Below are 24,940 nucleotides of genomic sequence, written 5' to 3' on the forward strand. Positions count from 1 at the left end.
CGCTCTCTCGCCCCTCCTCCTCTAGACAAACCACCCCCCTCAGCCACTGAGTCTGCAACTCTCACTGCCTTTCCTCACCTCACAGTCGGGAACAGAGGAACGGAATGGATACAGAAGGGAGCCAAATCAGCCTGTCCTCCGTGGACAACTCCCCCCACGACCCCTGGTAAAGCTCCCACACCGTCTCACCTGCGTCTCGGCCTTACTTGCTTCCATATGTGAGATAACCGTGGAGTTTGGTTTGTGTGGAGCCCACCCGAGCGCGGAGACAAAAGACAAGCATGCTTGTTCTGATGTGCTCTACCTCTCCAATGCGGTCCGCTCAACCGTGTATTACTGCCGCTCAACCGCGCAGGATCTATCTCTTGTTTATTTCTCCGATTTTCTTTTGAGTAAGGAGATGGCTACGATTGCAACAACTTTTCCTTTCCATTTGGAGAGCACCGGCTGGTTTCAGTATCTTCTCGTAGGAATTATAACGGCCCAATTTGACCACTCGTGCCTTCACAACATGGCCGATTTTCTTTTTACTTTATTTATGTTATTTTGTAGGCCTATATATATCTATTAATTGTAGTTTGCATTTAATCTCTGATGCCTGTTTTACGGGAATATGTTGTTCTACACCACTTACTCTCGCCTCTATCTCCTATTCAGCAAAATGTTCATCGGGGGTCTCAGTTGGCAGACAACACAAGGTGAGCTGTCCCGCGAGCGACTTTTCAAAGTCCCTGGATGCAATTATAATACCTACATAGACGTATAGTGTTATTATTACTCGCTTATATTCTATTTATACAGTCAGTAATCCCATTGTTTACTATGTGAAGCTTCCGGAAGTTTGTTAAAAAAAAGACAGTTGATAGTTTAGCCTATATGCTGCCGAAATCAAAGCTTTCATTCAACGAGGATCAGTAGGCCTGGCCTACGCATGATTTAGACTGTATGCTCAAACAGAGATCCTAGACAATATGCGATTAACGTTCTAAATTAGTATAAAATCATTTAGCTTTATTTTGAAATCATAGTATGTTATTTGGGGGGTCTGTTACCCGATGTAACAACTTTTTTAAATTTTGATATTTGATTGAAGCAGAACTTCGTTGCTTTTGCAATTCTTTCGGGTTTTTTTGTGTGAGATATCGCGGTGTCATGCTTGTTACAGCGTTAATAACGCCATTCATTCAAAAGAATACAGTTTGTCTAAAACACAGTGTTTGTTAACTGTGTTGCCTATAGGTTGATGTAAAATTATAGGCTATATTCATCTTATTTGTATACCCTAAGTTATCGCAATTGTAAAGTAAACATTGTCGTCTCATCATATTATAGGCACGGACTATCAACCTAGGCAGAGTTGAATCTACCCTTCAGTGGCGGTTCTAGACCATTTCAACTGGGGGGGCCAAGCTGGGGCCAGTTGTACTGTTAGAGGGGCCAGTTACCTTAGACGTTATTGTTGTCATATCGTTTTATTCACTGCATTGCAGGCATTAGCAGGCAAAAGACCACCTTATCCTGTTTTCAATGAATGACGTCGCGGCAGACCAACAACATCGCGGTCTTGCTCATTTGCGTTGTCTGTTTTCGTTTATCTAAATCAGTTGTTATAGTATACATTCAAAGGACATTTCGTCTTTGGAAAAGTGTTTGACCATATTTTTTTTTTATAGAGGGATTGAATGAATACTTCTGTAAATTCGGCGAGGTGAAGGAGTGTATGGTGATGCGAGATCCCGTTACGAAGAGATCGAGGTAAGGAGGCGTGCGCGCCTCAGCATCTCTATCATAGGCGCGCACTCACGGGTTTATTTTCTTTAAAAATAACATGATTTTGCCGTCAGAGGTTGAGTTTTGTTGTCTCGGACTGTTATTATAATTCAATGCATTGTGCTTTCCCCCCCCCCCCCCCCCCCCCCCCCCAGGGGATTCGGGTTTGTAACATACATAGACCAGGCTGGTGTGGATAAAGTTTTGGCACAAAACAGACATGAGCTGGATTCTAAAACAGTAAGTTTATGCTTGCACCTAAATGCACAAGAACTATTATTGCATATGGGGAAATTGTTCACATGCTATATATAATAGTCCTAAATAATTTTGTTATGGCATACATCTATAACATTGTCAATATTTGATATGGATGCAGTTTTTCTTGGTAAGTCTTTTTTCTTCTGCCATGTTATGCCATAATGTTATACACCATGTGATGTATGAAAAGGTTGGGCCTGGTAGGAAAGTTTAGGAGAGTCTATGGCCGCCTCCCTCTCCTCCCCTCCCACCAAATCCTGGTTTAGGGTGCGTGACATGAAAGCGTTCTTTCTTGCTGTTCATCGCCATGATTACCTGGGGACCGAGACGGGGAGGAAGAGGCCTGGGCTCTCTCTCACACCAAAAAGAAAGAAGAGTGAAAAAACGTTAGGGCTGTGAAACATATTAAAGAAGTTGGAGTTGTGCGCTTGTAAAACTGTTAAATTAAGTTTTGAGGGGGTCATCAAAAGTAAAGAACTGTTTAGATGAAGTTAATTCAACAACAAAAAAGTTGAACCTGAAGATTGGTGTAAACTAGTCCCTGAGTTCAGTCCCGGGCATGGAATAACTTAAGAAGAAAAAAAAGAAAAACGTATAATTAGAATGTTGATTTGAATGGTAATGTCATTCTAATTCAACGCATAACACTGTAGTCTCTGAAGCATACTGGTGATGCTACATAGAGTAACATAATCGTTGATGAAGCTTACAGCATACAGCTTTGTCAGCCATGTGGGTGTGTCTCCATCCCCCAATCCCCTCAATACACACTCTCATATGTGCGCACACAGTACTGTTATACACACACACTGCCTGGCCCTAAAGGGACAACATTTGACAGTGAAAGGTGAGAGCGAGTGGGGGAGGATGTAGCATGGAAGGCTAGTTTGGTTACACGAAGCAGGTCTGTTGCCCTGGGTGAAATCAGTCACAGGGGATATTATGGTGACTCCACAGCCTTGTGGGACTTATGTCTCCATAACAACTCTCTTCTAGCATTTGAAGATGAATGCAGAATGTACTGCCACCAACAATGCAAAGTCAACCCATGGACAATAGCAACTAGGGCGATAACTTAGAGCAGTGGTTGTAGTACGTTGTTTTACAGGTCCTTCATTATATAGCATTGGACTTGAGTTTTTCAGTTACAATTAGTCTCTTAAATGTTGTTCCCGTTTTATGATCTAATAAAACCCCTAGGAGGATGTTTCAGAAAGGAGCAAATGCACTGATGTTATAGCTACAATCTGGATTCTAGAGTAATTACAGTAAAATTAGTTTTACAGTGAACATATTGTCAGAACATAGAAGTATGTTTGTGAAGACATTGAGGTTGATTCCTACGACTAAACCACTACTCCAAATGTATCACCTGTTCAAGACAAATACTATTAAGTTAAATATCCTATAAATAGATCGCACCATTTATATTTTCTTGTACACTTTACCAAGGTGGCAATGTGTTTTTTGTGTAACCCTTTAGTATTTTACACTTCAGAGCTGGTTTGAAATCAGCAGAAGTAGGGTGTCGTGGCAATATATCTGTGGATCCTAGTTACAGTAGGTCTTGTATTGTCAGAAGTCTGATTCTTGAATATCTTATGAGGTAGGTGAGCTTTGAGGACCTGGCCTCCACTATGTCGATGTGTGTGTACGCATGCATGTGTAAAGGTGTGATGGTCAATAAGTGTGTTAATGTGTCTGGATGATGCAGAGTGTAATGTTTGAGAATGAGCGGGGCGTCTGATGCTAATGCTAGGCTGTAGGTGGGTGGGAGGAGGCCACGCCTCTGGAATCACAGCATGGGACATCTTGAAACAAGGTTTTTGTGGCCGTGTTAAGGGTTGAATGGTCAACTAGGCAGGGACATCGTTTTTGATAAATACCATTGTTTTTTGATAGATTACAGTATTTTTCTGCAGCTCACAGCGTTATGTTTGGTGTGCTGAAATAGTCCAGTGTGCTGCTTTTTTTTTTAAGTATTGGAAAAGCATAACATATAATACGTCAATTGATAAGTTATGGCACTGTGTACTCCATTTCATTGTTCCCAAATCCCTTTCTATCTCTCACTTTTTTCTCTTACATTTTTTTCCATTTCTCAATGACTCTCACCTTCTCTCTCACAGACTATTCACATCTTTCAGTCTGTCCCCTTGTACCGTCTCTTCTCCTTTTTTCATTAACCTTTACCTTTCCAACAGTCTCCCTCCAAACCGTTTCTCTCTCTCTCTCTCTCTCCCCTTGTCGATGGCTATTGTTTGACCAGCATGAGATGAGAAGGAGAGTGAAATTCCTTTCTGGAATTAATTTCATGCTCACCCCATGGAGGGTGAGAAAGAAACGGAGAGCGAGAGAAAGGACAAGGTAAATGAGAGGTTTTGGCAGTAGGAATTTGGGCCAAGTGTAAGCACTCTGAAAAGCGGCGACAAAATGCTTGACACAGTAAATACAAAGAGCTAGGGACAAACAGAAGAGGGGTGCTTTATTTTGACCAACTACATGATTATGAAAGTCTGTGTTACTGTTTGTAATGAGGATGGAAAATATAGCACTGTCTAATCATATATAAGGCCAGGATGTCTGCGGATAAATCATATTTGATTAAATAAAATATACAGGGATGCCAAGGGGAGATTTGCGGGAAAATGTGAGTTACTCGCCCATATCTCAAGTTAGAGATCTCAGAAGCCAACATCTAGACAACTTTCATGTTGTTATTGACAATGCCAGTATTGACCAATGTATGCTTTTTTTATGAGCGGGGCAGATTGGTAATGTTGTTTGAGCATGAAGACAGAGTTCTACTTGTTTGGCTGCCTCAGAGGCCTTCACCACATGGCAGCAGTGTGATGTAGTGAATATGGCAGCAGTGTGATGTGGTGCTTCGTCTGGTCTAGAACAATCCAGGGTCGTGTTCATTAGGGCACGCGGCGGAAAATGTTTTTAAATATTTTGCAATGGAACATTTGTATTTCTTATTGGAATAGTCCAGGTAGACCCTCCCTGTTTCAGTCAGTTTTCTTCCATTTGGTTCCTAATGAACACGGCCCTGGTTCCATTTTGACTATGCAAAACAAATCTAGTCTATTACTAATAGACTTTATCACATCAAATCAGCGTCACTAGTACAAAGTGAGTTTGGATTGAATGGATTTCCTATCCACGTAGTCACATTCCAAGCATACACAAATTATTTAGAATTGATCATATTTTTTGTTCTAGCCCAACATAGCCAATTCTACCAATCAGCTGATTGGGTATGTTCGTGTTGCTGCATTGAATATACCTCACGAAGAGTGTGAGAAAGATCTTTGGTTACACTTATTATTTTGTTTGAAGGTCTGGTCATAACCTGCTCATGAATGTTATTACATGTACATAGTTAACCATTGCATTAGATTAATACATAATAATGTTGGTTATGCTTGAGGCAGATTACTGGCCTGTGTAATATTGCTTTATACATACATGTATTTACTTATTTTCATACAGAAAGTACCAGTCAAAAGTTTGGACACACCTACTCATTCAAGGGGTTTTCTTTATTTTTACTATTTTGTAGAATAATAGTGAAGACATCAAAACTACGAAATAACACATATGGAATCATGTAGTAACCAAAAAAGTGTTTTAAAAAATCAAAATGTTTTGCTTTTAGATTCCTCAAAGTAGCCACCCTTTGCTTTGGTGACAGCTTTGCATACTCTTGGAATTCTCTCAACCAGCTTCACCTGGAATTTTTACATTTACATTTTTTTTTTGTCATTTAGCAGACGCTCTTATCCAGAGCGACTTACAGTAGTGAATGAATACATTTCATACGTTTTTTTTTTCTTCCGTACTGGCCCCCTGTGGGAATCGAACCCACAACCCTGGCGTTGCAAACACCATTGCAAACACCATGCTCTACCAATTGAGCCACAGGGAATGCTTTTCTAACAGTCTTGAAGAAATTCCCACATATGCTGAGCACTTGTTGACTGCTTTTCCATCGCTCTGTGATCCAACTCATCCAAAACCATCTAAATTGGGTTGAGGTCGTGTGATTGTGGCGGCCAGGTCATCTGATGCAGCACTCCATCAATCTCCTTGGTCAAATAGCCCTTACACAGCCTGGAGGTGTGTTGGGTCATTGTCCTATTGAAAACAAATGATAGTCACACTAAATGCAAACCAGATGGAATGGCGTATCACTGCAGAATGTTGTGGTAGCCATGTTGCTTTAGTGTGCCTTGAATTCTGAATAAATCACAGACAGTGTCACCAGCAAAGCACCACCACACCTCCTCCTCCATGCTTCACGGTGGGAACCACACATGCGGAGATCATCCGTTCACCTACTCTACTCTGCATCTCACAAAGACACGGCGGTTGGAACCAAAAATAAAAATTTTGAACTCATCAGACCAAAGGACAGATTTCCACCGGTCTAATGTCAATTGTTTGTGTTTCTTGGTCAAAGCAAGTCTCTTCTTATTATTGTTATCCTTTAGTAGTGGTTTCTTTGCAGCAATTCGACCATGAAGGCCTGATTCACGCAGTCTCCTCTGAACAGTTGATGTTGAGATGTGTCTGTTACTTGAACTGTATGAAGCATTTATTTGGGCTGCAATTTCTGAGGCTGGTAACTCGAATAAACTTATCCTCTGTAGCAGAGGTAACTCTGGTTCTTCCTTTCCTGTGGCGGTCCTCATGAGAGCCAGTTTCATCATAGCGCTTGATGGTTTTTGCGACTGCAATTGAAGAAACTTTCGAAGTTCTTGAAATGTTACATATTGGCTGACCTTCATGTCTTAAAGTAATGATGGACTGTTGTTTCTCTTTGCTTATTTGAGCTGTTCTTGCCATAATATGGACTTGGTCTTTTACCAAATTGGGCTCTCTTCTGTATATCACCCCTACCTTGTCATAACACAATTGATTGGCTTAAACGCATTAAGCAGGAAAGAAATTCCGCTAATTAACTTTTAACAAGGCACACCTGTTAATTTACATGCATTCCAGGTGATTACCTCATGAAGCTGGTTGAGAGAATGCCAAGAGTGTGCAAAGCTGTCATCAAGGCAAAGGGTGGCTACTTTGAAGAATCTGAAATATAAACAAAAAAAGTTTGTTTAACAATTTATTGGTTTCTACATGATTCCACATGTGTTATTTCATAGTTCTGATGTTTTCACTATTATTCTACAATGTAGAAAATAGTAAAAATAAAGAAAAACCCTTGAATGAGTAGGTGTGTCCAAACTTTTGTCTGGTACTGTACATGAATAGGTAGTTTACTGATGGTTAGCAATTATAGACCAGTTTAGTGAAACCACAGGCCTTGTTAACAGTGCTAGGCCTGTTTAAAGTTAGTTAGCAGCAATGCTAAATGGCTCACCGAGAATAATTCTTTTTTTTTCACAACGGAAAACTCATCACCAGACTCAGAGCAAGAATAGAGATTTAGCACGTCAACAAAACCCACACTTTGCAACGATTCAAATCTGATCATTGAATTGGACTGTTTGTCTGTTCACGGACTGAATATTGATTGGACTCCGTATGGGTTGGGAACTAGGTTAGCATTAGCGGTTAGCGCTGTCCCAGGTCATGGCTCTATGGAGATTAGCTCTCTGGTGCTGACGGGCAGAGGAGATGAGAGGGGGGTGGAGGAGAAGATGGAAAGGAAAAGCAAGAGAGAGTCCCAACCCTGGTCTGTACAGGTGTAGGATCTTAATTTGAGCCAGTTTGCTACAGCAGGAAAATAATCCTGCAGATTCAAAAAACCTGTCATGTTAATTCTAATTAATGGACATTTTTGTAGAGGTTGATACATTTTTCGTAAGAGAAAAAAAAGTATTTTTAAACCTCAAATATAGTACAAGTTTTACATTTCCTGCATTGCAGCAGGAAGGTTCCCCTTCAACAGGGTGATCAAATTAAGAAACTACATCTGTAATTAGTGTGGATCTCAAAGGCACCTAATCGGATTGAAGGAAACAAACTGGATTGCGATTCCGAAGTATAGCCTCATCCCTGAGTGTGTACCTGCCCTCCTGAAGGAAGTGATAAGTCGCACACACGTACGTGCACACACACATTGGTTGTCCTAGCCAAGACTTTGTGTCGAGTAGGGGGCCTCATTAGTGGACTTCGTTAACTAATTACTCTGCAATTGTTCAGCTGTGCAGATTGACCCCAATGGCCCAGACCCAAATCAAATTGCCATCCACAAAGTGACATGCTAGCCTAGCTTACCTTCCAAACTTCTTAGTACGGTTGCTTCTAAACAGGTGTATTTTATAAAGTTTTGAATTAGGATAGGATAGAATAGCACACTTTCGTTAACTATTTGTGTGCGTTTGTGTTTTCCTGGCCACATTATTTTCATTGAGTGAATGTGTTGTGTGTGTAAAAGCAGTGCATGTTGTGTGTGTGTGTGTGTTTTATGTGTTTAACCGCACGATGAGGGTGTGTGAGTGGGGAGTAGTTGGCCGAGCCCCTGTTCCTCGGCGGGTCCATCTGTTTTGTCCCCTTTTGTCCTGTTAATTAATGAAATCAGAGGGGCTGCCCGCTGGGCCAGGACTCCCTGCTCACAAATGGGCGGCCCACTTTCTCATGTGGAGTTTTTGTTTTAAAATGAATAGCCACTCTCTCTCTCCTCTCTCACTCTGTCTTTCCCCGTCTCCCTCGGTCTAGGCCTAGCTCCTTCTCTCTTTGCTTCTTTTTCGCCCTCTCCTTCACTTAATCAAACTCCTCTCTTTGATTTAGTTACGTCTTCACTATGTCTTTATTTAGCTCATTCTTCCTTTCTTGCTCATTCAATCTCTTCCCCCATCCCTTTTCCTTAAAAACCGCACATACACACAATGAAAATACTTTTTTTTTAAACGAAGGAAACCAAAAGTGTAGCCTAACAGAAGTGCTGTGAGAGTATAATGTGAATATTGTAAGATTACCATTTTTTTTCCTGGTTCTCTGCTTTGCGACGCGACGTGTTGGCGACCATGTGCTAATGATGATTTGTAATGCCTTCACTTTGCTTGTTTGTTTCAGTTTTAAACATGTCTGGATGGGTTTGGCAGTTTGAGGTGACTATCGGATGTAGTCTGGTCTTGTCTTAAACATAAACAACTAAACCAATAGGCTCTGGCTTGATGGGACAACTAAACCAATAGGCTCTGGCTTGATGGGACAACTAAACCAATAGGCTCTGGCTTGATGGGACAACTAAACCAATAGGCTCTGGCTTGATGGGATCCTTCTCTGCTCTCTGAAACCCATCAGGGTTGTATGTCACAAAGCAGGATGTAACAATCCAGCCGGCTAACATTTATAAACACTCCATTGTAACGATATTAACATCAGTTATTATGAAGAAAGAACGTTCAATATGAGCTATTAAAAGTCAGTTGTACCATTGTCGTTCTTCGCGATCAAGGACATGCAGAGTTGTTTCTGAATATTTATGAACGTCAGCTGGCTCATTGCTCCTGGTTTGTGGAATACGCCCATTTGGGCTGAAGTAAAAGAGTAGCATGCTGAGTCTTCTATAGAGACCATATTGTAGGCCTACGTTCACTGTACTATCTATACCTGTGCTCTTCTTCATTGGACTACCGTCTGTTCTAAGTGCTGTAGATCTGTACCCCGTCGTTACTTTATAATGTGATGATACTAAACAGCATGGCATGATGTAGCCTATAGCGCTCTACTGTAGTAGTCAACACTTTGTTCAAAATATACCTATTTAGGGGTGTTGGTCCTTGGCTCTTTGTTGTATTTTTCTATCTTTGTTTTACTGATTTCTGAGCAGTAGAGGGGACATGAGCGTGCATACACAGGAATATTTTGAAAATAAAATGCCACTTAACTATTGGGATGCTCGGGCTCTTGTTTGACCCAATAAGTCTCATTATAGACATATGTATTGCATGACAAGGATGAGATAATCAGTTGAGTTCATGGTTTCGTCCCAGTGTTTGGAGTAAACACGGGAACAGAATTTGAAAGGTGCTGGGTGCTTCACAATCGAGCTGTTGTGCCGCTCTCTGTAGTCACCTTCCTTCGTCAAGTCTGAAGCCAGCTGGAGAGGACAGTCCTCCTCTCCGTCTAACACCGCGGGGTGAGGAGGAGTCTCTTCCGTCTCACTCAAACGGCAGCCATTGCTGCTCCTCAGCTTGTCACCATAATATCGAATAAATAATATATGTCATTTAGCAGATACTTTTATCCAAAGCGACTTACAGTACAGTGAGTACATCGATTTTAGTATACACTATGTAACCCCAGCAGAAATCAAACCCACAACCCAGGCGTTGCTTGAGCCATGCTCATACCAACTGAGCCTCCAAGACCGCGGACCATGATTTGACTAGAAAGACACGTGAGAAACCTGAGCCTTTATGCAAATCCTCCATGGCTTACGATGCTGTGCACAGAAGCTTTTTTCTCCAGTCAGAATTACAGCGCCTGTGAATATCAGTGTCGACATGAGTCTATTCATTGATATACTGTATGAATTTAAAGTGTTGTTGTGTTGCAATTATACAGCGGTATGCTAGCTTGGTCCCAGATCTGTTTATGCTGTCTTTTTAACTCATATAGCCTGACCATAGGACTTGGCAAGACAGAACAAACAGATCTGGGACCAGGCTAGTGGTGTGTAGTCTGCCACTGCATTGGAGAAAGTAATATGTCTCCAGTGTATCACAGGTTTGGGGGCTGTCATAGAAATGGAATGGAATAACTCTCAAATACCGGAAAAGTTTGTATCCTTAAAGTTTGTGGTCCGTTGCCTTGAACTGTGAGTCACTATTACTCGTCAGTGGTAGTATGGTCTCCAAATGTTTTTGTCCACCAGTTTCTAACTCTCTCTCTCTCTCTCTCTCTCTCTCTCTCTCTCTCTCTCTCTCTCTCTCTCTCTCTCTCTCCCCCCCCCCCCCTCTCTCCAGATTGATCCCAAGGTGGCATTTCCTCGTAGAGCCCAACCCAAGGTGAGTTCTCATCCTTAATGGGGTTTACCCCTGGAGGCCAAGGTGACGTCACAGCCGTCATGTCCTATCACGGGAGGCCCGCCTGCCGCACCAGATTTAGGGCAACAAGGGCAGCAATCCCCCCCACCCCACACTCAGCCGACTTCTATACGACCCCTATACATAAGAAAGGGGGGGGGGGGGGCTCTGCCAGCCTAAAGACACACATACACGCATATAGACAGACGCACACAGTCTTAATATTAAGTCTTCCTGCAGAGTCACATTTTGTATTTGCATTGAAATAAATGATCTTATTTCTGTACTATGTGGTTCCGAGTGTCTGGCAACCCCCTCCCTAGCTCCCTAGTGGTGCAGGGGTCTAAGGCACTGCATCGCAGTGCTAGAGGTGTCACTACAGACCCAGGTTTGATCCCGGGCTGTATTACAACTGCCCATGATTTTGAGTCCCATAGGACGCCGCACAATTGGCCCAGGTTAGGGGAGGGTTTGGCCGTGTGGGCTTTACAAGTAGGCCATCATTGTAAATAATAATTTGTTCTTAACTGACTTGCCTAGTTAAATAAAGGTTAAATAAAAAATAATATATATATTTGTACTGCTTAACAGTACTATCTTAAGTCATCTAGCCTTTTCAATGTGCTGTTAATGATAGTGTGTACTCTTCCTCTGTGTTGTTAGTTGGTGACCAGGACAAAGAAGATCTTTGTGGGAGGCCTCTCAGTGAACACAACCATCGAAGACGTCAAGCAGTACTTTGACCAGTTTGGAAAGGTAAACGATGCACTGTGTTCAGACACGTTTGTTGACATGCTGTTGCTGCAAATGACATTACATGTACTCTATATCTCGAATCGGGAGCTGTTCTCCATTTTGCCACGATCAACTTCAGACAAAGTTTCTCTAAGTGCCCTCTGTGTTTTTTCATTCAATGTCCCCTCATGTTTTCTCAGCCTATTTGTCTCCCTGTTTCTCTCTCTCTCTTTTTTCTCTTTCTGTTTCTCTCATTCCACATTTGGGTAAGAGACACAGTAAGCGTGGCTAATTTCAGGGAAGAGTTGAAAGGGGTGAAGGAGAAGAGGGAAAGAGGGAGGGAACACAACAGCGTTAGTTGTAATCGATATTAGCATTTCTGTCTTCCATTTTGCTCCCGTTGCTGTTGTTTGAGTTGCTTCGTCTGTTCCATTTTTCTTCAAGCCAGTTAAGCCTATTTGAATGAAATGCAGTGAAAGGCAAACGCATGCTGGGATGACAGAGGGATGGCTTAAAAGAGAGAAAGAGGGAAGGGGGGAGAAAGAGGGGTGAAGAGAGTGAAGAGGCACCTCCTGGGGAGAGAGAGAGAGAGAGAGAGAGGTGTACTCGGAAGGGAAGTGTTTTCAAACTGCAGGAGAGGAGAGGAATGCATGAGAATGAGAAGAACCAACTCGTAGAACTGCGAAGGGAGGGGGGGAAATGTGATGGCAGAAGAAAAAGTATTGTAACGGGATGAAGATCTGAACTGACCCCCCAAAAAGTTGACAAACTGTCTGGAATCAATGGGAAAAGGAAAATAGGAGGTTCTTCTTCTTCAAGGGAGAGGTATTAGGGAGAGAACGAGTGAAGAAGTTTGACCTAGAAGAGAGGTGTAGTTAGGGAGGGAGGACCTTGGCGAAGGGGAGGAGGAGGAGGAGGAGGGGGGTCTGTAATTCTGAACTAATCTAATGCAACAGCTGCTCTTGCCACAAGATCCCCCCCTGCACACACACAACCAACCTCAGTTCGTTGTCCCCCCCCCCCCCCCCATCCCAAAACACACTCTTATCCACTGCATCCTTCTCAGCCTGTTGCCTTGGTGACCTGCTTTTAGCCTTTGTCCCTTGGTAATTTAGCAATCTACGTCCCAAAAAATAATAATATATAATGTGTGTGAGGCTTATACACATAAACACAAACGCACATACTGGTCGGGCAGTCGCACAGGTCTAACATTCACCGACATTCCTGACTGTCTTGAGCAGCAGTGGACAGAGAACGTTCTAGAAAGACAGAATCACCATCCCCTTAATGGGACTTGATGATGTCACTTTGAGGGCGGAGAGAGGAAGAAACCGTTGGGTGTAAGAGAAGGAGAGGAAAAGGGTTAGAGGAAAGCGTTCTGATGGAGGCTTGGATCTTGTGAAGTATCAACCCCCCAACATAGGAGATGCTTGGGCCAAATTATATCATTGCAGATTTCCACATTGCGCTTCCAGCATTTGATTTCCACAGCAGAGTGTCTTGGAGAGAGTTTGTCACTTGATTTAGAAATGGGCAGTCTCGTGAAATCATCCGGCCACACACACACACACACACACACACACACACACACACACACACACACACACACACACACACACACACACACACACACACACACACACACACACACACACACACACACACACACACAGAGAGAACTGACGATTTCTTACCATTTTGTTTTGTTCACTTCAAAATCAGATTAGCATTCTGTGAGCATTTGGGCTTAAATGGGCATCAATGTCAGTCTAGTGCAAAACGATAGCCTTTTTTTCTTTGGTGTGATTGACCAACCGGATGTAACCGTACACGGGTTCCCCAAACGAGCTGATCCCACCGCTCACCGGCGGCCATGTTTGTCTGGGAAGCAGGTCAGTATCCCACAGAGACAAGTCTCGATTTACGCCCCCGCCGTGCCCGGCCAGAGGTCCGCTGTGCTCCCCTGCACTCTATCCCGATGTTCCCACTATCCTTTTCCCAGCCCTGCTCTCCCAAACAGTACTGGGAAGCCATTGGATAACACCCTGCCTCAAAGTACAGTGTAAAAACACAGCAGTGGTGCTTCACTTCGAAGAGTCAACAAACTATAGGCCTATCTTCATCCTTCCAAAATGGATGAAAAGAGGGATGGGGAGGGAGAGATAGAGGGGGGTGGATAGGACAGAAAGGAACAAGTTGGGCTCCAGTCAGCCATGTGAGTTGGCGATTAGAGGGCTTCACTGGACACTTTGTCTGCCGGCCTGTTTGGAGAGATGGGTGGAGAGAGGGAGGGAAAGAGAGCGAAGGAAGAGTTAAACAGAGGTGAGAGAGGAAGACGGTTGAGGTGAATTAGACACTGACTGTGTTTGGGTGTTTGAACTGAGGGATTGAAGCCCACATGTTCATTGCAAATAGGTCACGGTTTCTACTGTCTCGTAGCCAACGTAGCAGCAAACAGTGAACAGAGTTTTCTTCTCTGGATGTTTACAAAGGGCGGCAAAAATATTATTGGTTTGTCCAGTTTCTTTGAAATTGACGGTAAGAGAACATTCCCGGATACAGAACATTCTGTGTGGAAAAAGTTGTCTGTCTGTACATTTCCAGCAGCTCTCTGAAACCATTCCCAGAAAGTTCTGTGACTGAAAATGTTCTCAGAATGTTCCTGAAAAGCTCCCTGTCAATTTTTACGAAATGAGACTGTTATGTGACGTCCTGTAAAGGTGCTGGGCAGTGAGTGTGAGCCGTGCTGAGGTAAATACAAGACGCTATAGTTCAGCCAGATTGTATTACACTTCTCTGGACACAGTGGACAACAGGTTGTTTCCCTGCTGATTGTGTCGAGGAGGCTCTGTAACAGTAGGTCTAACACTTCCCACTGGGCACACACTGGTTGAATCAAAGTTGTTTCCACAGCGTGGCAATTCAATTATGTTGAACCAACGTGGAATAGACGTTGATTTGACGTTTGTGCCCGGTAGTTTTTGTTTTTAAGCACTGAAGACAATAAAGCTCACGTACTTCAAGATGTTAGCTAGCAAGTGAATTAGAATAAATCACAGTTAGCCACCCTCACTGAATACGGCTAAAGGTGACTGTTTTGTGTTCACACCTTCATGTGTCAGTCTAATACTAACGAATAGTTAGCGTCTAGAATAAGTAGCGCTAATGCTAACTGGAGTCTACTTGCCTACTTGACCATGTAACACAACACTTATGATAACATGTCTTTGGTGCTGCAGCTGTCCACTTACTCTCCCTGTCCCGACTTTGCTGTGTCATTGGCTTGGAGGACCGGAAGGGTGAAGAGTGGGAGGGGGGGAGATAAAAACTGAATGAAGGACAGAGGGTAGACTGAGTGGGGGGGTGGGCTGTGTGTTTGTGTGTGTGTGTGAGAGAGAGAGCGAGAGAGAGAGAGATCATAGCGAGATCATAGCTCTGTTGGACTAACGGGTCTCCAACCCTGACCTTTTATATATTCCATGCACACACGCAGTGACACACACACTCACTAGCACAGCTTGTGTAAACTTTGTTTTTTAGATCATTCAAATAAACAAAATATATTGCCAGTGGTGGAAAAAGTACCCAACTGTCATATTTGAGGAAAAGTAAGGATACCTTAATAGAAAATGACAAGTAAAAGTGAAAGTCACCCAGTAAAATACTACTTGAGTAAAAGTCTAAAAGTATTTGGTTTTAAATATAATTAAGTATCAAAAGTAGATGTAATTGCTAAAATATACTTAAGTATCAAAAGTAAAAGTTTAAATAATTTCTAATTCCTTATAATCAGCAAACCAGACGACACCATTTTCTGGTTTTTATTTTATTTACGGCTAGCCAGGGGCACACTCCAACACTCTCACTGTTTCGGGAGTCCTCCAGATCAGAGGCAGTAGGGAAGACCAGGGATGTTCTCTTGATAAGTGCATGAATTAGACCATTTTCCTGTCCTGCTAAGCATTCAAAATGTAACAAGTACTTATGGGTGTCAGTGAAAATAGAAATAGTAAAGTAAAGTACAGATACCCCCAAAAATGACTTAAGTAGTACTTTCAAGTATTTTTTCTTAAGTACTTTAGTACTTTAGTTATATGTACTGCTTTCATTATGACACCATCAGATGATCTCAAAGGTTAAACATCAAGCTGGAGTCCAGAGCTTTCCTCCACTCACATTTCACCCTGTGTTAAGTTTCATTACACCGATAGGTAATGAAAATAGGAATGCAGTCATGCTGTGTGTCTTAAGCAATAGTTATACTGATGATGTCTCTCACTGGCAGAACATGGAGTAGTTTCCCAGTTCCTCTATTAGAGGAGTTTGTGCTAACTTTCTTACCAGCAAAGGAGAGTAATGAGAGGATGGGGTCAGCATGAATAGGGCTGCAGGGAGAAGAGTGGGAGAAAAAGAAAAAAAGCGGAGGGAAAGGAAGAATGAAAGGGGTGCGTGTTGACAAAGCCCCCACTTCTCTTTGTTCTCTCTCTCTCTCTCTCTCTCTCTCCCTGCCTCTCCTTCTGTCTGTCTTTCTGTCCATCCAACCCTCACTCTCTCTCTCCCCCAAACTCTTTTATCCTTTTCACTCTCGACCCACTCTTTCGTATGCACCAATCCCCCTCCCATCCTTATTCTGTCCTGAACTATCTCTCGCCTCCTCTCTTTTCTGCGTCGCCACGCAAAATTCATTTTCTCTCCCTCTAGTAAGCCCTTTTTCAACTTTGTCCCTCTCTCTCAATTCCCCCTTTCACCCTTTCTCTCTCTCTCTTTCTCACACAGTTCTTTCTCTCTGTAGTTCTATTCATAGTGAGAGTAGTGAGAGGAGGGTAAATTCTCCTAATTGAAATTATTTCCAGGGTCTCCATGGGAATAGTAAACTTTGTGGAGAGGAGAACAAAGAGCTAGAGAACAGGACACAAAAGCTTACCCCCCCCCACCAAACATACAGGGCACAAAACATTAGGAACACCTGCTCTTTCCATGACATAGACTGACCAGGTGAATCCAGGTGAAAGCTACGATCCCTTATTTATGTCACTTGTTAAATCCACTTCAATCAGTGTAGATTAAGGGGAGGAGACAGGTTAAAGACTGATTTTTAAGCCTTGAGACAATTGAGACATGGATTGTGTATGTGTGCCATTCAGAGGGTGAATGGGCAAGACAAAAGATTTAAGTGCCTTTGAACGGGGTATGGTAGTAGCTGCCAGGTTTGTGTCAAGAACTGCAACGCTGCTGTTTTTTTTTTCACTTCACAGTTCCCGTGTGTATCAAGAATGGTCCACCACCCTAAGGACATCCAGCCAACTTGATACAGCATTGGAGTCAACATGGGCCAGCATCTCTATGGAACACTTTCGACACCTTGTAGAGTCCATTCCCCGACAAATTGAGGCTGTTCTGAGGGCAAAAGGGGGTGCAACTCAATATTAGGAAGGTGTTCCTCATGTTTTGTACAGTCAGTGTATATATATATATATTACTCTCACTCTCTCTCTGTGTATATATATATATATATATTTACATAGAGAGTGCGAGAGAGAGAGAGAAAATATTCCCTCCTAGAACTTGGGGAGTGAGACACTGTTAACTTTCCAGAGTTAGAACGACTACCTCTTCTTTCTCCCCTTTTCTCTCCCACGCTCTTTTCCTCTCCCCTGTACCCCCTTCTTTCTCTCCTCCTCCTTTGTCACCTGTCACCCCCCTCGTTCCCTTCCTCTTTCTCCATCTGTTAGCCCCCTCTCCTCTCTTGCTCCAAAGCACAGGACCTGAAGGAGGGACAATGAAGCCCCATGCTGTGTAATGGCCTGTGTGTGTTTGTCCAAGCTCATCTCTCTCTGTCTCTCTCTCTACCTCTCTCGATCTCTCTCTCTCTCTCTCATAGGTCGATGACGCCATGCTCATGTTCGACAAAACCACCAACAGACACAGAGGTATTGCCTCGAAACACCAGCCGACACACACACACTCACACACACACACACACACTCACAGAAACAAAATTCATTGTGATAATCTTCTCTCAGATCAGTTGGCAGACCACACTAGCTGGTTTGTTGGTGCAAAAGTAAACCTCTTGCATTGTGAAGGTCTTGAAGAGCCTGATCCTTGGTTCAGCCACGCATGGAATGGCAGCATAGCACACATTGATTTGTAGTGTAAGTAATGTTATGCGGAAACAAATAACACACACATTAACACACATTATCAGACTCTCACACATTGTTTAGATAAACACACACTCATGCTGATGCACAGTATTTTAATGTGCAGGAGCTGTACTGGGCTGACCTGGTAGTTGTTGGAACCATGCTGGAAAGGACAATGTGAAAACAAAGTATCTGAGCCAACGGAGTACAGTTCATGTCGGCCCTATAGTGTGAATCAGTCAGGGAGGAACGAGTAAAGGAAGGCGAGAAGGGTTAATTGGTCAGCTCGTTTAATCAGGGCTCAGGCTAAAACCTTAGCTAATACTCTACCCCATCCCCCTTTACCACGACGACAGATTGACAGTTAGGGCACGCAAACCCGGCTAAATCCCCTCACAGCCTTTTGAGGTGTGGGGGAGGGAAGGGAGACGGAACATGTAATGGAGTAGGGGGAGAAAGGGGGAGAGACCAGGTGAGTCTCAATACTTTGATGGAGTCTCTGCTACCTTTATCTTCTGTCATCTGAAAGGGATTGAATAGATGTAAGCTATTTTTTTTTTATAATATGATTTGAGGGAGAGAAGGATGGGGGAAAGAAGTGTACAGGATATGAGGATAGGAAAGAGGACAAAGTGAGTATTAAACGTGGGCTGTGTCCCAATCATTTGTTTCGTTCCTCGCCTCCTTCCCTCATCTCCTTTTCTTCCTTGGTGGCCCCTAACCTGGAAGGACTGGACATGTGAAGTCATGATTGCGTTCAGTTTAATAGAAAATGGAAACAAAGGGCCGTAGTGGAAGGTAAAGCAGTCTGTGTTCCTCTGTCCCTCAGGTTTCGGCTTTGTGACCTTCGAGAATGAAGACATGGTGGAGAAAGTGTGTGAGATCCATTTCCACGAAATCAACAACAAAATGGTATGTAGGCAGGCAGTGTGTGCATATGTATGTGCGAATGTGTGTGTCAGTGTTGTTAGTGAGGAGTGTGTGTGTCTATGTGCAGAATATTTCAAACCAATTGCATTCCACTCCAGGTGGAGTGCAAGAAAGCCCAGCCCAAGGAAGTGATGTCACCGACGGGTACGGCTCGAGGTCGTGCCAGGGTGATGCCCTATGGCATGGACGCCTTCATGCTGGGGATCGGCATGCTTGGTAAGAACAATAACACTGTCATTTAGCTGCCTCTAAACACTCTGGAACCATAATAAAGCCTCTCGGAGTAAGGGTGCTGATCTAGGATCAGTTTTGCCTTTTTAACAATGACTATGATCTACAGTATATAACAGGGAGACCTACTCAGAGACGCTTTATGAATTCGTGGCCAGTACTGGAGAGCAGGGCTAAAGAGATGGGAGGAGATGTAGAGGGGGATGTGCTTCAGTGGGATTCAAGTAGGCTATGGCCCGCAGTGAAGTCATAGTATCTTGCTCCACCTACAGGTCAGTTATGGCAACAGCATGGTACTGAGTTATGGTGCTAGTTGCTACATGCTACATGAGGTTTAATATGAATGCAATAGCATCATCTCCTTCAACCGTGTTCAGCTGTATCCCGATGGGTATTTATTTGTCTCTCTTCACAGGCTACCCAGGCTTCCAAGCAGCTACGTATGCTAGCCGTGGCTACCCTAGCATCACGCCTGGATACACCTACCAGTTCCCTGGTATATGAGCATCGCTCTCTCTGTCACACTTATGTAGAGTATGAGTTACAGACGTACAGGCGACTTGAGTCTGTTAATTATCCAAAGAACTGACTAGGTCTGACAACAGAAACAATGCATTGGCCTAGTGATCATGTCAGATACATACTGACGTTAGTTTTACGTTAGGTGCCAAACACACAGACATGCCTACACTTTTTACTCCATGTATAAACGCATATGGCAGAGTCTGGCTGCTTGTAGAGTTCAGAGAGTTGTATTTTGGTTTTGACGTCCTGCTCCTCTCCCCAGTCCTTTTCTCTACTTCCCCTCCTCTCTCACGTGAGAAATAATCTCTGCTGCACTTTTATCTCCCCGTTTTCTCTTTCTTCGACTCTGACCTCACTGCTCCTCCTTTCTCTCCTTTCCCCCTACCACCCTTCTCCCCTGTAGTCTCTCATACCCATTCTAAATTGCTTGCTTGTGTGTGCACATGTTCATGTATGTATGTGTGTGTGTGTGTGTGTGTGTGTGTGTGTGTGTGTGTGTGTGTGTGTGTGTGTGTGTGTGTATGTGTGTGTGTGAGTCGATTGGCACGTGGATGGTGTTGGTATTAAAAAAGCGCTTTCTTGACATTTCTGTTCTAGAATTCCATTTAGAGAGGACCACCCTTCTGACATCATCCCACCCATCTGAGCTCACAGGTCAGTCACTCCTCTAAGATCTACAGGTCGCTCACAATCTCTGCCTTTATTAGGCAACATCGCCAACCTGTGGCAGAATGGTGTAATGGCCCTCCTTTTTCCAATCTGGAAGGGTTCAATCCTAACTTTGATTTAAAAAATAAAATAAAATTGATGAATCATGGAATTGACCCGAACAATGTTACGATTGGATATTTTGGGCACGGTTTCACCATCTTTAAAACTGTAAACTACCGGCCTCCCGAGTGGCAGAACGGTCTAAGGCACTGCATCGCAGTGCTAGAGGTGTCACTACAGACCTGGGTTTGATCCCGGGCTGTATCACAACCGAGTCCAGTAGGGTGGCGTGCAATTGGCCCAGTGTCGTACGGGTTGGGGGAGGGTTTGGTTGTGAGGGCCTTACTCGGCTCATCGCGCTTTAGCGACTCCTTGAGGCAGGCCGGGCGCCTGCAGGCTGACGTCTGCAGGCTGGCTTCTGGCTTAAGCGGGCGTGTGTTAAAATGCATGGTTAGGCAGATCATGTTTCGGAAGACGCATGACTTGACCTTAACCTCCCGAGCCCATTTGGGAGTTGCAGTGATGAGTCAAGATTGAAATTGGGAAGAAAAAAAACGAGAAATTACCTGCCAATGAAATGTTTGCCGAACTTAATTTACACACTGGCAAACACTGTTTTGTAAGGTGACGTACTGGTATAAGTAAAAGAAGACATCTGAAATTGTCCCTCTCTCCTCTGTCCCTTAGCCATTCCACTGTCAGCCTACGGACCAATGGCAGCGGCAGCAGCGGCGGCTATGAGAGGTAGATCATTCTCCTTCATCATTCTGTCTGTCAGTTGTCTATGTGTATGTGACTGACTGATTGACTGTCTCTCTCTCTCTCAACTCTCTCGCTCTGTCTCTCTCCATCTTTCTCGCTCTCAGGTTCCACCCAGTCACGTAACGCAGGCTACCTGGGCACCAGCAGCCCTGGGCCAATGGCTGACCTGTATGCGGCAGCCAGTCAGGACTCAGCACTCAGCAGCTATCTCAGCGCAGCCAGTCCTGGCCCCAACTCAGGATTCGGCCACGGTCTCGGGGTACGTCACTATCATGTTTCACAACGGAAATTTGAGTAGTCTCTCCCAGCTTTAGTCTGTTGTCTTCCTTTTGGTGCCTAATGAATATGACCCATGGTTGGAATATCGTGAAGAGGGATCTATAAGAGACAGCTAAAGGAGCCCGCTATGTGGCATGTATCTGATGCTAGGGGAAACCAGGGATTTGCTTACCAGTTTTTAATATGGAAGTGTAAATTATATAATGACAAATCAATAAAATGTTGGCAATTTTGTAAACCATATCCTTTCTTCATTTCAAACTATCTACCAGCTGCTCTGTCTCTAATAGTCAGTGTGTCTTTTTTATCCCAGGGTCCTCTTATCGCTACTGCCTTCACCAACGGTTACCACTGAGCAGATTTAGAAAATCACCAGGCACGGGAGGAGGTCCCTTCTGCTGACAAGCCAATCAAACTGCTGTGTGCCTACCCATGGCACAATCCGATTGGCGGCCACAGTTCAAACCCCCCACCCCCTGGCTCCCCCTGACTCCACCCACTGACTGAAGATCTTTTTTTTTTTTTTTTACTTCTGTATCCTGTTTTCCTGTATTAATATCACTCCCTCTTCTCAATCCCTTGTTTCCCCTACCCTTTACCTTCACGTAGGTTTATTTAATTAGATCCCAATGCTGTTTCTTTTTTTTTTATATCGCTGTGGCAGAAAAATAAGTGAGAAAATAACATTTGTGGGTTACGCTCAAGGCAAACACACAGATTCTGTCAGATTTGTTTTGCTTTATATTTGAGGATTTTTTTTATTTAATCGCAATGTTTTGATGTATTGTCTGTTCCGTTGACCTCCCTTTAATGTGTTGCTGAGGTGAGATGGAGGAGGAGGGAGGATTAGAGAGAGATGAACTGGTGTGTGGGATGGGTCTCCTTGTCAAAAAGGGGTACCTAACCCCTTTAAACAGAGGAAGAACAAAGAAATGATGTCATTTCCATTTTTAACAAACGTGTCACAGAAAACATGAAAAGAAAACTAAAATGTATATTTTGATAGTTTTTAAAACAAAACATTTGTAATATTGTTATTAATATTGAACGCAATGATAATAATGATGATAAATCGGTTAGATCTTTTCTTCCGTAATTGGTTTTGAAAGGAATGTTTTATTTTCTTCCTGTAAAATATTGTATATAGATTTTGAGGGGAGGGTGGTGTAGGGGAGGAGGGAGGGGGTGTTGAACTTTGATCGGCAGGCGGGGTTACTATTAATCGTTCGGCGCCAATTTAACTGGAAGTCTGCTTAACTACTACAACAAACCTGTTGTACAGTGGCAGGTCATGTTCTATTTGAAAGTGGCTATCCCCTCAGCATTTGTTTGGTGTTTAGGCCAACAACATGCATTAGCAGGGTTGAAGACTAGATGATATTTGTAAATAAGACGAAATGATAAGACCCTTTTCATTAGAAATTGGTATCAAAAAGAGAACATGCTTGAATTCTCACACAGTTGAGTCCTTTTCCCTTTCATTTGGTTTCTTACTGTGAACATGCCAGTAACTGATTTCTGCTGAATTGGACCCCTTAAAGGCACGGTCTTACCACGTGACATAACCATAGAAATATAGTTACTTGAATGGGTGTACCTGTTCTAGTCATTTTATTTCTATGGACATGACATCCATGTATCCCTGACAGATAAGGAAAAACTGAAGTGAGGCCCTGGGGATTTTTAATTGGCTATGGTGAGGGTGCATGGTCGGGGTTAAGGGGGATTGGGTGGGATTTAATACAACGTTTTGGGGGGGAAAGTATATATATTTTTGCTCTATTTTCCTTCATTATGTTTTATTTTGTTTCTTGTTTCTTTCTTGCTGTTATATGTACGGTCATACGGACCGTAGAAACAAATGAAGGACATATTTAACAAAGCAATTGACTCTTAAAAAAACGGTTACATCATGGTTGTATTTGTCCTCTGATGACCTTAGAAGGTGATTGTGTCATTATGTGTGAAGGTGTGTTTGTTTGTGTGTGATGTGTGCGCGCACAATAGTGAGCTGACGTATGGAATTAGCTAGATTCGAAAGTTGACATGACATGCATTTTTTGACTGCCATTTTGGTACTGATATGTTTGGCTGGTTCCATTTTGGTCTGACACCACGTATCCTATGTGTCCTTTCACATCTAGGGACTAGGGGCTAGGTAAACTGAAATGGAATGCAGCCTCTGTCCCAGTCAGTGCAGAAAAGAGGTATACACAGACCAGTAGCTGGAATGGAGGAGGAGACATAGTTGAATTGTCCCCTTTCTTTTGACAGAGCTATTTCAATGAAAATCAAATGAATTTTGTTGATGTTCCACAAAGTCTTCCACTAAACATGAACAGGAATCTCGCATTTTATACTGGCTAGCACTGCCCTTCTCAAACTGGCTGGGGCACTACACAAAACTACTGCTGGACACGAACACTGTAACTTTTTAACTTACAAAAAGCAATACGTAATTTTTATTTTAGGAATATTAATACTGCTATTAATGGCAATGGGAGTATGGATAATTCCATGGCATTAAGACTTTTTTTCAGAACAAAAAGGAAATTATATTTTTCTCTTGTCCGATATCGTTCCCGGTGCACAATAATGATTCAGTGATTTTTAAGATGCTGGTGTTTTTTGTTTGTTTATGTTGACGCTTTCTTCAGGGTCGGAAAAGGGGCAAGGCCTTGGTTGTTAAAGCTCCAACTCCAAGGTCTTGACCAACACTGTAACTAAACTTTTATTTGGACTGTTCCCCACCCGCTTTATCTTATTGTATTTCTTTTTTTTCTTTCTTTTTTTTCTCCTCTGGAAATGTCCATTTTAAAATTCCTAATAAATTATTTTAAAGCATTCCACTGAGATTGTGGTTCTGTTTTTTTTTTTTTACTCCTACAATTTCTTAGGCCCAGCGGAAATCGAATTAACATAATACAAAAATCCCAATTAAAATCAGTCTGTTTAAGCTAGAGATATCTGGGCTGCGTCTCAATCCACCACATCTGCCGTTTTAGCCCTTCCGCATCTCTGGTCAAAGGTGGCAGAGCTAGAGCAGTGTTTGTCAGACCATGAGACATCCTGAAAATTGGTTTTCTCACAAAAACGTCTGTAGCGTCCGAACGGTTTGGCCTACCTCTATATTGAAAGATGAGACACTCAAACATGATGGCATGCTCCGTTTTGCTCTAGGACGCCCACAAGCCTCACAAGACTCTTCTGAAGGTCCCGGTACCATTTAAAAAATAATGGAAGTATATATATGGAGATAGTTTAGTGCCTAAAATAAGGGGATAAATACATTAAAGGATTAAATAAAAATGGTTTCCTGGGCACAGATTCACAAAAACTTCTTAAGAAATGTATTCTTAACTGATATCTTAACTATAGACTTAACAAGAAAGATAAGCAACGTTGCTATTCCTCTAAAAGGTTATTGGAAATTGTATTGCACTACTTCTTATGTTTCTCCTTAAGCAAAAAGTTAAGAAATTAGATTCTTGAAAATAAAGTTATTGAAATGTTCTTAATTATAAGACAGCTAAACCCTTGTCTTAAACTAAAAAAAATAAAAATCAGAAAAAGCTCATGAAAGCAATG

At 42.8% G+C, this 24,940-nt stretch overlaps 1 protein-coding gene across 1 annotated transcript; it reads left to right on the plus strand.

Moving 5' to 3' along the window:
• Nucleotides 1-36: 36 nt before the first annotated feature.
• On the plus strand, nucleotides 37-24,205 carry LOC106565386 (RNA-binding protein Musashi homolog 1). The gene is made up of 14 exons (XM_014132445.3): nucleotides 37-166; nucleotides 658-698; nucleotides 1,674-1,755; nucleotides 1,926-2,010; nucleotides 10,971-11,012; nucleotides 11,694-11,786; nucleotides 17,650-17,698; nucleotides 18,744-18,826; nucleotides 18,943-19,060; nucleotides 19,491-19,571; nucleotides 20,198-20,254; nucleotides 20,999-21,055; nucleotides 21,178-21,332; nucleotides 21,666-24,205. The coding sequence occupies exons 1-14, from the start codon at nucleotides 105-107 to the stop codon at nucleotides 21,705-21,707; spliced, it is 1,047 nt and encodes a 348-aa protein (XP_013987920.1). The 5' UTR covers nucleotides 37-104; the 3' UTR covers nucleotides 21,708-24,205.
• The last annotated feature ends 735 nt before the right edge of the window (nucleotides 24,206-24,940 follow it).

This window comes from Salmo salar, chromosome 12, assembly GCF_965601325.2.
Source record: "Salmo salar chromosome 12, fSalSal1, whole genome shotgun sequence".
Classification (NCBI taxonomy): domain Eukaryota; kingdom Metazoa; phylum Chordata; class Actinopteri; order Salmoniformes; family Salmonidae; genus Salmo; species Salmo salar.

Excerpts from the sequence above, each read along its gene's own strand:
- LOC106565386 (XM_014132445.3), top strand. The coding sequence starts at position 105 with ATGGATACAGAAGGGAGCCAAATCAGCCTGTCCTCCGTGGACAACTCC. Across the intron at positions 167-657 it reads AACTCCCCCCACGACCCCTG|CAAAATGTTCATCGGGGGTC; the intron begins GTAAAGCTCCCA and ends TCTCCTATTCAG. Across the intron at positions 19,572-20,197 it reads ATACACCTACCAGTTCCCTG|AATTCCATTTAGAGAGGACC; the intron begins GTATATGAGCAT and ends TTTCTGTTCTAG.